The following is a 13,552-nucleotide window of genomic DNA, read 5'->3' on the forward strand; positions in this document are numbered from 1 at the left end:
AGATAAAAAGGGTCAATAGTTCATAAATTGTAGTTCTGGCATACTTCAACGAATGAGTCATTGAGCAGAGAAACAGTAACAACTTAAAAACTAGATTTAAATATAAAATAAAACTGCAGGATATCTTAAAAGAGAGACGGAGGATAGATACAATTGTTTATTTCATCAGTTTATTTTTACCTTGGATGTCCTTTAACTACCTAACGACCGCATCACGATGGGTGTGACTGGGGCGGTAGCCCCAGGACCTCCTAACGCCGACTGGCATCAAGACCTAGAGTTGCAGTTTACCAGGGAATGCGCGCGCATGTGCGATCATTCCCTGCCGGTTCTCGGAGCCTGCTAGCCGCAATCATGGCTAGCAGACTGTTTAGAGCCGAAAGGGGAAAGAAATCCCCTTAGTTTACATTTGTACAGCGCTGTGATCTCCTGCAGTGCTCTATGGGGGACACTCGGCTGTCCCTGAGTGCGGCTCCCAATGCATATCCTCTCATAGGCTGATGTCTATGAGAGGCGGGGATGAGTGCCAATCGCTGTCCTATGGCGATTTCGGACGGCAAAGGGGGCGGGAGGGAAAAAGCTTCCCTTTTTTATTAAAAAAAATAATAAAACAAAAACCCCAACAGCAACAGCAAAAAGCATACCATTCTATTCATTATGTTCTTCTGGGCCCCTCTGTGCTGTTTCTGCCACTCTCTGCTGCAATCCTGGCTTGTAATTAACAGTTTTAGGCAGTGTTTACAAACAAACTAACCAGCTTGTGATAGGCTCACATAAGCAGAGTGTGTGAGTCATACAGAGCCTGCAGGGGGCCTGCGGAGGGTGTGTATCGCTTCTATCCAATCACAAGCAACCCTGCACATTCCACACATTCAAGCCTTAGCCCGACAGAGCCGACAGAAGGAAACAGATTAGATTAGTGATCATATAACAGAGATAACACAGCCACTGTGCAATTAGGAAGGCTGCAGTAAGCCAGAGCACATTACAACAGGCAAAGGAACTTATAGGATAGAAGAACTAAGGCTGAAAATTTTGTTATAGAGTCTCTTTAAGGACAATAAAAGGAGGTAAAATTTATTTGTGTGGCGAGTTATAGGGCAGTGCAGCACACGGACAAAGCTGCACAGCCCTGTATTGTGAAAAATGGGCAGGTCACTGGGGGGTGTAAGCCTGCGGTCCTGAATAAATATGGCAGCCTCCATATCCCTATCTGTTCAGGTGTCCTTTAAAGAGACACTGAAGTGAGAATAAATCTCGCTTCAGTGCTTATATTCAGCAGGGGCATGTGTGTCCCTGCTAAAACGCCGCTATCCCGCGGCTGAACGGGGGTCCCTTCACCCCCAAACCCCCCCCCCCTGCAAAATCAACGACCAACTTGGTCGTAGATTTTGCTGCTTTTCAGGCAGGGCTAACGGCTGCAGCCCTGCCTCTCAGCGCTGTCTATCAGCGGCACATCGACGCCTCTCCCCCGCCCCTCTCAGCGAAGGAAGACAGAGTGGCGGGGGAGAGGCGGAGATATGCGCAGACAGACGCGCGTGAGGCAGGGCTGCGGCCATTAGCCCTGCCTGAATGCGGAAGTGATCCCCCGCTGCACGGAGGGGATTTAGGAGGTAAGGGATCCCCGTTTTGCAGCGCGATAGCGGCGGTTTAGCAGGGGCACACGTGCCCCTGCTGAATATAAGCACTAAAGCGAGACTTATTCTCGCTTCAGTGTCTCTTTAAGGAAAAAGCTGAACTTTGTCAAGATTCACATTTTTTGCAGGTCTCCACAACGTTTTCTAATGAATGACATCACATTAAACATGGAATCTATTACTAAGCTCATGATGCACAAAAACCACCAAAAAGGATATTGTCAACCAGTCGACCAATCAGTTTGCAGTAGTAAGTGTCATCTGGGATCCAAGGATTATCCTCTCTTGCATTCATACCATACTTGAGGTATGTTTCACTAAGACACCATCCTTGAGGTCGGTTATCCTTCAATGAGCCAATGATAGAGTGGACTAACTTGCGTTTCAAATTAGTCCGATCTCTGAGGTGTACTTCATAGTAGTGAAGAGTATTGTACAAGTAGGTGACCGGCCGATCTAAAGGAAAGAAACACTTGTGCTATTGTTAAATATACACAGTTTACTTTAAGCAAATTGAATATATGGTACTTGTAGACAGCTACCAGTGGGTTACATTTTTAGTGTTGATTAAATCCATCTGCCTTGACCCTCAAAATATATCAGTAGTAGCGGAGTTATGAAATTAAACAGGGAAATGCAATTTATAGCAAATACAGCAAGGGCAGGTGGATGAATTATCTCAAAGCACGGTTTAGTTAAAGGGGAACTGAAGTAAGAGGTATACGGAGGCTGCCATATTTATTTCCTTTTAATCAATACCAGTTGCCTGACAGCCCTGCTGGTCTATTTCTATGCAGTAGTATCTAAATAACACCAGAAACAAGCATGCAGCTAGTCTTGTCAGATCTGACTTTAAAGTCTGAAACACCTGATCTGCTGCATGCTTGTTCAGGGGCTATGGCTAATAGTATTAGAGGCAGAGGATCAGCAGGGCTGCCAGGCAACTGGTATTGCTTAAAAGGAAATAAACATGGCAGCCTCCATATATCTCTCTCTTCAGTTCCCCTTTAAAGAGAATCTGTACTCTAATATTCTTACACTAAAAAGCATACCATTCTATTCCTTATTTTCTCCTGTGCCCCTCTGTGCTGTTTCTGCCACTCTCTGCTGCAATCCTGGCTTGTAATTAACAGTTTTAGGCAATGTTTACAAACAAACTAACCAGCTTCTAATAGGCTCAGCTAAGCATAGTGTGTGAGTATGCAGGGGGCCTGCAGAGGGTGTGTATCGCTTCTACCAATCACAAGCAGCCCTGCACATTCCACACAATCAAAGCCTTAGCCCGACAAACAGGACAGAGGAAAGATACATTGATTTATTACAGAGACAGTGTAATTAGGAAGAGCTGCAGTAAGCCCCAGCACATTAGAACAGGCATAGGAACTCATAGGATAGAAGAACTAAGGCTGAAAAAATTGTTACAGAGTCTCTTTAACCACTTCCCGACCGCCCACTACACAGGGGCGGCGGGGAAGTGGAGCCCTGCAGGACGGCCTCACCCACAGAGGCGGCGGTCCATTTAAGGGCATGGGCGGAGCGATCGCGTCATCCGTGACGCGATCCTCCGCCGGCGCCTGTCACCGCTCGCTCGCCGCAACATCCCGCCGGCTATACGGAAGCGCCGGCGGGATGTTAACCCCGCGATCGCCGCATACAAAGTGTATAATACACTTTGTAATGTTTACAAAGTGTATTATACAGGCTGCCTCCTGCCCTGGTGGTCCCAGTGTCCGAGGGACCACCAGGGCAGGCTGCAGCCACCCTAGTCTGCACCCAAGCACACTGATTTCTCCCCCCCCTGCCCCAGATCGCCCACAGCACCCATCAGACCCCCCCCTGCCCACCCCCCAGACCCCTGTTTGCACCCAATCACCCCCCTAATCACCCATCAATCACTCCCTGTCACTATCTGTCAACGCTATTTTTTTTTTATCCCCCCCCCTGCTCCCTGCCCCCTCCTGATCACCCCCCACCCCTCAGATTCTCCCCAGACCCCCCCCCCCCAGACCACCCCCCCCTGTTTACTGTATGCATCTATCCCCCTGATCACCTGTCAATCACCTGTCAATCACCCGTCAATCACCCATCAATCACCCGTCAATCACCCCCTGTCACTGCCACCCATCAATCACCCGTCAATCACCCCCTGTCACTGCCACCCATCAATCAGCCCCTAACCTGCCCCTTGCGGGCAATCTGATCACCCCCCCACACCAATAGATCGCCCACAGATCCGACATCAGATCACCTCCCAAATCCATTGTTTACATCTATTCTCTCCTCTAAACACCCACTAATTACCCATCAATCACCCCCTATCACCACTTGTCACTTTTACCTATCAGATCAGACCCTAATCTGCCCCTTGCGGGCACCCAATCACCCGCCCACACGCTCAGATTGCCCTCTGACCCCCCCTTATCAATTCACCAGTGCATTAATTACATCTGTTCTTCCCTGTAATAACCCACTGATCACCTGTCAATCACCTGCCAATCACCTATCACCCATCAATCACCCCCTGTCACTGCCACCCATCAATCAGCCCCTAACCTGCCCCTTGCGGGCAATCTGATCACCCACCCACACCATTAGATCGCCCGCAAACCCGCCGTCAGATTACCTCCCAAATGTATCGTTTACATCTGTTATCTTCTCTAAACACCCACTAATTACCCATCAATCACCCCCTATCACCACCTGTTACTGTTACCTATCAGATCAGACCCTAATCTGCCCCTTGCGGGCACCCAATCACCCGCCCACACGCTCAGATTGCCCTCAGACCCCCCCTTATCAATTCGCCAGTGCATTAATTACATCTGTCCTTCCCTGTAATAACCCACTGATCACCTGTCAATCACCTGCCAATCACCTATCACCCATCAATCACCCCCTGTCACTGCCACCCAACAATCAGCCCCTAACCTGCCCCTTGCGGGCAATCTGATCACCCACCCACACCAATAGATCGCCCGCAGATCCGACATCAGATCACCACCCAAGCGCAGTGTTTCCATCTATTCTCTCCTCTAAACACCCACTAATTACCCATCAATCACCCATCAATCACTCCCTATCACCACCTGTCACTGTTACCTATCAGATCAGACCCTAATCTGCCCCTTGCGGGCACCCAATCGACCGCCTACACGCTCAGATTGCCCTCAGACCCCCCCTTATCAATTCGCCAGTGCAATATTTACATCTGTTCTCCCCTGTAATAACCCACTGATTACCTGTCAATCACCTATCAATCACCCATCAATCACCCCCTGTCACTGCCACCCATCAATCACCCCCTGTCACTGCCACCCATCAATCACCCGCTGTCACTGCCACCCATCAATCAGCCCCTAACCTGCCCCTTGCGGGCAAACTGATCACCCACCCACACCAATAGATCGCCCGCAGATCCGACATCAGATCACCACCCAAGCGCAGTGTTTCCATCTATTCTCTACCCTAAACACCCACTAATTACCCATCAATCACCCCCTGTCACTGCTACCTATCAGATTAGACCCCTATCTGCCCCTAGGGCACTCAATCACCCGCCCACACCCTCAGAATGCCCTCAGACCCCAGCCCTGATCACCTCGCCAGTGCATTGCTTGCATCCATTCCCCCCTCTAATCACACCTTGAGACACCCATCAATCACCTCCTGTCACCCCCTAGCACACCTACCCATCAGATCAGGCCCCAATTTGCCCCGTGTGGGCTCCTGATCACTCGGCCAAACCCTCAGACCCCCTTCCGATCACCTCCCCAGTGCATGGATTGCATCTATTTTCCCCTCTAACCACCCCCTGAGACACCCATAAATCACCTCCTGTCACCCCCCTAGCACTCCTATCCATCAGATCAGGCCCAATACAACCTGTCATCTAAAAGGCCACCCTGCTTATGACCGGTTCCACAAAATTCGCCCCCTCATAGACCACCTGTCATCAAAATTTGCAGATGCTTATACCCCTGAACAGTCATTTTGAGACATTTGGTTTCCAGACTACTCACGGTTTTGGGCCTGTAAAATGCCAGGGCGGTATAGGAACCCCACAAGTGACCCCATTTTAGAAAAAAAAGACACCCCAAGGTATTATGTTAGGTGTATGACGAGTTCATAGAAGATTTAATTTTTTGTCAAAAGTTAGCGGAAATTAATTTTTATTGTTTTTTTTTCACAAACTGTCATTTTTCACTAACTTGTGACAAAAAATAAAATCTTCTATGAACTCGCCATACACCTAACGGAATACCTTGGGGTGTCTTCTTTCTAAAATGGGGTCACTTGTGGGGTTCCTATACTGCCCTGGCATTTTAGGGGCCCTAAACCGCGAGGAGTAGTCTAGAAAACAAATGCTTCAAAATGACCTGTGAATAGGACGTTGGGCCCCTTAGTGCACCTAGGCTGCAAAAAAGTGTCACACATGTGGTACCGCCGTACTCAGGAAAAGTAGTATAATGTGTTTTGGGGTGTATTTTTACACATACCCATGCTGGGTGGGAGAAATTTCTATGTAAATGGACAATTGTGTGTAAAAAAATCAAACAATTGTCATTTACAGAGATATTTCTCCCACTTAGCATGGGTATGTGTAAAAATACACCCCAAAACGCATTATACTACTTCTCCTGAGTACAGCGGTACCACATGTGTGGCACTTTTTTACACCCTAAGTACGCTAAGGGGCCCAAAGTCCAATGAGTACCTTTAGGATTTCACAGGTCATTTTGCGACATTTGGTTTCAAGACTACTCCTCACGGTTTAGGGCCCCTAAAATGCCAGGGCAGTATAGGAACCCCACAAATGACCCCATTCTAGAAAGAAGACACCCAAAGGTATTCCGTACGGAGTATGGTGAGTTCATAGAAGATTTTATTTTTTGTCACAAGTTAGCGGAAAATGACACTTTGTGAAAAAAAACTATTAAAATCAATTTCCGCTAACTTGTGACAAAAAAATAAAAACTTCTATGAACTCACCATACTCCTAACGGAATACCTTGGGGTGTCTTCTTTCTAAAATGGGGTCATTAGTGGGGTTCCTATACTGCCCTGGCATTTTAGGGGCCCTAAACCGTGAGGAGTAGTCTTGAAACAAAAATGACCTGTGAAATCCTAAAGGTACTCATTGGACTTTGGGCCCCTTAGTGCAGTTAGGGTGCAAAAAAGTGCCACACATGTGGTATCGCCGTACTCGGGAGAAGTAGTACAATGTGTTTTGGGGTGTATTTTTACACATACCCATGCTGGGTGGGAGAAATACCTCTGTAAATGACAATCTTGATTTTTTTACACACAATTGTCCATTTACAGAGATATTTCTCCCACTCAGCATGGGTATGTGTAAAAATACACCACAAAACACATTATACTACTTCTCCTGAGTACGGCGATACCACATGTGTGGCACTTTTTTGCACCCTAACTGCGCTAAAGGGCCCAAAGTCCAATGAGTACCTTTAGGATTTCACAGGTCATTTTGAGAAATTTCGTTTCAAGACTACTCCTCACGGTTTAGGGCCCCTAAAATGCCAGGGCAGTATAGGAACCCCACAAATGACCCCATTTTAGAAAGAAGACACCCCAAGGTATTCCGTTAGGAGTATGGTGAGTTCATAGAAGATTTTATTTTTTGTCAAAAGTTAGCGGAAATTGATTTTAATTGTGTTTTTTCACAAAGTGTCATTTTCCGCTAACTTGTGACAAAAAATAAAATCTTCTATGAACTCGCCATACTACTAACGGAATACCTTGGGGTGTCTTCTTTCTAAAATGGGGTCATTTGTGGGGTTCCTATACTGCCCTGGCATTTTAGGGGCCCTAAACCGTGAGGAGTAGTCTTGAAACGAAATTTCTCAAAATGACCTGTGAAATCCTAAAGGTACTCATTGGACTTTGGGCCCTTTAGCGCAGTTAGGGTGCAAAAAAGTGCCACACATGTGGTATCGCCGTACTCAGGAGAAGTAGTATAATGTGTTTTGTGGTGTATTTTTACACATACCCATGCTGAGTGGGAGAAATATCTCTGTAAATGGACAATTGTGTGTAAAAAAAATTAACAAATTGTCATTTACAGAGATATTTCTCCCACCCAGCATGGGTATGTGTAAAAATACACCCCAAAACACATTATACTACTTCTCCTGAGTACGGCAATACCACATGTGTGGCACTTTTTTGCAGCCTAACTGCGCTAAGGGGTCCAAAGTCCAATGAGCACCTTTAGGCTTTACAGGGGTGCTTACAATTTAGCACCCCCCAAAATGTCAGGACAGTAAACACACCCCACAAATGATCCCATTTTGGAAAGTAGACCCTTCAAGGTATTCAGAGAGGGGCATGGTGAGTCCGTGGCAGATTTCATTTTTTTTTGTCGCAAGTTAGAAGAAATGGAAACTTTTTTTTTTTTTTTTCTCACAAAGTGTCATTTTCCGCTTACTTGTGACAAAAAATAATATCTTCTATGAACTCACTATGCCTCTCAGTGAATACTTTGGGATGTCTTCTTTCCAAAATGGGGTCATTTGGGGGGTATTTATACTATCCTGGAATTCTAGCCCCTCATGAAACATGACAGGGGGTCAGAAAAGTCAGAGATGCTTGAAAATGGGAAAATTCACTTTTGGCACCATAGTTTGTAAACGCTATAACTTTTACCCAAACCAATAAATATACACTGAATGGGTTTTTTTTTATCAAAAACATGTTTGTCCACATTTTTTGCGCTGCATGTATACAGAAATTTTACTTTATTTGAAAAATGTCAGCACAGAAAGTTAAAAAAATCATTTTTTTGCCAAAATTCATGTCTTTTTTGATGAATATAATAAAAAGTAAAAATCGCAGGAGCAATCAAATAGCATCAAAAGAAAGCTTTATTAGTGACAAGAAAAGGAGCCAAAATTCATTTAGGTGGTAGGTTGTATGAGCGAACAATAAACCGTGAAAGCTGCAGTGGTCTGAATGGAAAAAAAGTGGCCGGTCCTTAAGGGGTAGAAAGCCCTAGGTCCTCAAGTGGTTAAAGTAACTCTGCAGCGAAAGGGATAGAGAGGCTGTGAAACTGCCATATTTGTTTTCTTTTAAACAATACCAATTGCATGGTTGCCCTACTGAGGTTTCTGGATTCTATAGTGTTTTACTTGCACACCTAAAGGCCTGTACACATGCTAGATGGATGCCGTCTGACTGGGAACAGGATCAGATTCCTCGGGCGACATCACTAGGGCCAGGCTGTACAGATGCATAGTTAGCCTGCAGGCTAACAACGTGTACAGTTACGAGCGGGGAAGGGGGCAGAGGGCTGACAGAGAAGCACAGTTGTGACGCCGCATGGCGGATGGGAAGAACAAAGCTATTGTCTTTTTCTTGGCCACATTGATCTGCCTGGTGGGCAATGGTCGGGGGCGGACACTATCAGCCACCTCAGCCAACATTAATCTAGTGTGTGTACAATCCTCAAGATAAGCATGTAATTAGTGTGGTCAAGCTTGAGTCAGAGCACCTGATCTGCATGGTTGTTCTGGGCTAGTGGCAGCTGTACAGCCAGGCAGGTTAAGGAGTGACATGAGAGCTTTAGAATACATTTAAAGTGGATCAGAGATTAACTTTTACTCATTGCATAATTGCGTTTCTTTCATATAGTTTATAGGGCATTCCTCAAGCCAAATACTTTTTTTTTGGTTTTAATACTCTAATTCCCTATAAACTAAACAAGCCTCGCCCACAGCTTCTCCAGAGTGTCTTGGCACTCTCAGACCCATGTAGCAAGGGCCTATGGGAGCTCAGTCTGGGCAGGAGGAGGATTTCAGAGGCACAGGGGAGGGGGGAGGAGTGAAGTTTTCACGGGCTGATTGCCTGTGTGTCAAATGACAAACAGAACATGGCCGCTCTCATTGTATCATAGGAATAAATAATCATAAACTCTTGAAGCTGTTTGCAGCTAGACTGGCTCTGTAAACTTTAGATAAGATATATAGACAAATTACTTGTTATAGTTAGTTTTTCATCTCGGATCCACTTTAACCAACAATTATATGAGCTTGTATACCATTTTCTTTAGCAACCATTGCTAAGACTTACTAAAACCAAGTGATCACTGCTATTGATTTTGGTTTTAAAGCAAAACTATACCAAAAGAGGAACTACTTTGTTAGAGTAGGATTGGGTCTGGCTCCAAGCACATCCTTACACCATGGCAAAATGGATTAATAAAGTATACTGTGCATACAATTTGAGGAGATTTAAGTAGGTTGTAGCCAAAACATCAAATGTTCCCATAAGGAACCCATCAGACAGTGCGTATTGGCTGGTCATGTGTAAAAACAGCCATGAGAAAATGAAACTGTTGATTCATCTTTGCAGAGCACGATGTTATGAAAATGCCTGAACACTCTCAATTTGCATTTCAGTGGCATCCGATCATAACCACCTATTAAATTAGCGAATACATTTCAGATTTAAAAAAAACGAAATGGTTTCACAGCTTGTGGCATAAATATATAAAAAAGGAAAGAAATGACACACCATGAAATTTGTACAATCCTCCAAGATGGTCAAGCAAGGTTTCCAAAGACTTTGAAACAGGAAGCAGCTCCAGGAATCTGTGAATGACAATGTCAAACACAGGCAAGAACCGCAGGCAGACATTTCCAAAGTAGATTGGCAGGTACTGGGGCTGAATCTGCACTGGTGGATTTACTTGCTCTGCAAGGCCTTCAAAATACAGCTTCTCTGGATATTTCTAGTAAACGAAAAAGAAAAAAAAAAAAAGGAAGGAAAAAAAAGATAAGTTTCTATAACTTCTGCATTGTTTGTGTGAAAATAAGGCAGAGATCAGCTGTCAGCCATGCCTTACCAGACAAGGGTTCAACCATACCACACAATGTAAGTGTACACAATGGATGGGGGAAAAAAATGATCTCTCAGTGCCCGTTCTCACATGAGCGGGAATCGCGGGATTCCCGCTCACGGCAAACCGCTAGCGGTTCTGAAAGAACCGCTACACAATGTAGCGAGTGGCAGTGTTCTCACTGCCGCGGTTGCGGTTAGCGATAACCGCAACCGCTCTGCATGCAGCAGTTTGCCGGCGACGAGCGTTCCGCGATTTGCGATCATGATTAGCGTGCATAGCCCGCTAATCGTGATCGCTCCAAAACCGCCGCAGTGTCCCGCAAAATGGCGTTCTGCGATTTTAAGTGTGAACGGGCCCTCAGTGGTACAAAACAAATCAAACTACTACAACAAAGAACACTAGAATGGAGAACTGTATAAAAAAAATCTATGTTCAAATTATTTCCCATTAACTGAATTGAAATATGTTCTCTGTGGAATTTTAAAAGGAAAATATAAACAAATCAATAAAAGTCTATAGCTAGAAGTATTAATCCTATTTTATGGCGCCCCAGGGTAAAACCAATCGCCTACTAAGTTAATATGTATGAAAACTACTTTTACTGAAAGCCAATAAATAAATAATCCAACAGACTTGCCAACATTCGCTCAAGCCAAAACTTAAGATGGCCCTATTAAAACAACCTCCTAAGATCTGTACAGACGGTTCAACAAATGGGAACTGCCCATATAAAGTAGAACCAAGAGATTGCTAGTTACTGCTTTTTATTGTACAGTTGCAAGAAAAAGTAAAAGTGAACCCTTTGGAATTACATGGATTTCTGCACAAATTGGTTATAAAAATGTGATCTGATCTTCATCTAAGTCATAACAATAGACAATCACAGTCTGGTTAAAATAATACTACACAAATAACTTAAATTGAATAATTGGTTGAACTTCCTTCAATTTAATAATTGGTTGAACCTTCTTTGGCAGCAATAACTTCAACCAAACATTTCCTGTAGTTGCAGATCAGATGAGCACAACGGTCATGAGTAATTCTTGACCATTCCTTTTACAAAACTGTTTCAGTTCAGCAATATTTTTGGGATGTCTGGTGTAAATTGCTTTCTTGAGGTCATGCCACAGCATCTGAATTGGGTTGAGGTCAGCATCTCAATCGGGTTGAGGTCAGGACTCTGACTGGGCCACTCCAGAAGACGTATTTTCTTCTATTTAAGCCATTCTGTTGATTTACTTCTATGTTTCGGGTTGCTGTCATGTTGCAACACCCATCTTCTGCTGAGCTTCAGCTGGTGGACAGATGGTCTTAAGTTCTCCTGCAAAATGTCTTTATAAACTTGGAAATTAATTTTTCCTTCGATGATACCAATCCGTCCAGGTCCTGATGCAGCAAAGCAGCCCCAAACCATGATGCCACCACCACCACCACCATACTTCACAGTTGGAATGAGGTTTTGATGTTTTGTTGCTGACACTCTAGGATTCTTCTTCACCACATTGAGCATTCTGCGCTGTGCTCTTGCAGTCATCTTTACAAGATGGCCACTCATAGGGAGAGTAGCAGCAGTGCTGAAATTTCTCCAGTTACAGACAATTTCTCTTACCGTGGACTGATGAACTGCAAGGCTTTTGGAGATACTTATATATGCCTTTCCGGCTTTATGCAAGTAAACACTTCTTAAATCGTATGTCATCTGAGGCATCATTCACATCAGACAATGGTTCTAGGGAAAAGCACACCCAAAACTGGTGTGAGTTTTTTTCTTATAGAGCAGGGCTGCTGTAACCGACACCTCCAATCTCATCTCATTGATTGGACTCCAATTAGCTCTTGGAGATTTCATTAGTCTAGTCTTAGCTCAACACACACCATACAATCTTGGTTGTTCAATCTTACCACTTTCATGTAGTATAAGAGCTTATCCAATCAATCATTCAAGGTATTTTCAATCTGTTGGCCCTTATACTACATAGATTTGGTAAATCTGTACAACCAAGATTGTATGGTGTGTGTTGAGCTTTTAGAATTCACATACTTTTTCACCTGCACTCTGAATGTTTACATGGTGTGTTCAATAAAAAAATGGAAACATTTATTATTTGTGTGGCATTAGTTTAACCTTTTCAGGACCGGCCGCCTACCCCCCTTTAAGGACCAAGGCATTTTGCGCGGGAGAGGGGTGCGTGCGTTTGGGGGGGGGGGGGGTCAGGCGGCCGGATCCCGTGTGTGGCTGGCTGGATTGGTGTCCCCCCATGGTGGCCTGTGCCCCCCCTTCTGCCAGCAGCCTTCACTTACCTTTCAGGCTCCAGCGATGAGCCGCACGGGATCCTCTTCTCCGTTCTGTCTGACGATCAGTTCCGGGTCGCGGCTTGATGAGGTCATCAAGCCTGGAACCGGCGCTGACGTCAGATGGAGCGGAGATGCCGGCCACAGCGGAGGGGGGCGCCGATCGTCGCTGGAACGACAGGGAGGTGAGTGGATCCTCTTTTTTCCCCCCTGCCTGCCGCCGTCAAACTGATCACTACGATCTGACGGCGATCGTAGTGATCATGTGATCAGCAGCCATACGCGATGGCTGCTGATCACTCGGGGGAGATGTCGGCTGTCATATGACAGCTTAATCTCCCCCTCCGGGTGCGCACGATCGCGTCGGGAGCGGAAACTGCGGGCCGGCGTAGATCCTACGCCGCATCAGGCTAGAACAGCCACAAGTGCGGCGTAGGATCTCATAGAGGTGGTCCTGAACAGGTTAAGCAGACTGTGATTGTCTATTGTTGTGACTTAGATGAAGATCAGATCACATTGTATGACCAATTTGTGCAGAAATCCATATAATTCTAAAGGGTTCACATACTTTTTCTTGCAACTGTAGATCAATAATAATTTTATACATTTAAACAGTGTAGGTGATTGCTTCTAACTACAACTGCTTAGGACAAGGAAAGCGTTAAAGCTAGATTTATTTTAGCTAGAGACAAGTCGGAAATTATAAATCGAACCATCTATCTGCTGCAAAAAAAACGTATGGTGTATTTCCAGCATAAGAGCG

General features: G+C 45.1%; 1 protein-coding gene and 1 long non-coding RNA gene across 4 annotated transcripts in view; one reads left to right on the forward strand and one right to left on the reverse strand.

The window, feature by feature from the left end:
• The window catches only part of MED23 (mediator complex subunit 23), a 150,840-nt gene that overhangs the window by 27,770 nt on the left and 109,518 nt on the right, over nucleotides 1-13,552 (reverse strand). For both annotated transcript variants that reach the window (XM_068231572.1, XM_068231571.1), the window contains 2 exons: nucleotides 10,170-10,386; nucleotides 1,857-2,093 (listed from right to left, as the gene is read on the reverse strand). In XM_068231572.1, the coding sequence (XP_068087673.1) occupies nucleotides 1,857-2,093; nucleotides 10,170-10,386 (454 nt within the window). The remainder of the gene's footprint in view (nucleotides 1-1,856; nucleotides 2,094-10,169; nucleotides 10,387-13,552) is intronic.
• Nucleotides 1-13,552, forward strand: part of LOC137503895 (uncharacterized) — a 50,295-nt gene that overhangs the window by 13,985 nt on the left and 22,758 nt on the right. The gene's annotated exons all lie outside the window — the stretch shown is intronic.

This window comes from Hyperolius riggenbachi, chromosome 4 (genome assembly GCF_040937935.1).
Source record: "Hyperolius riggenbachi isolate aHypRig1 chromosome 4, aHypRig1.pri, whole genome shotgun sequence".
Lineage (NCBI taxonomy): Eukaryota > Metazoa > Chordata > Amphibia > Anura > Hyperoliidae > Hyperolius > Hyperolius riggenbachi.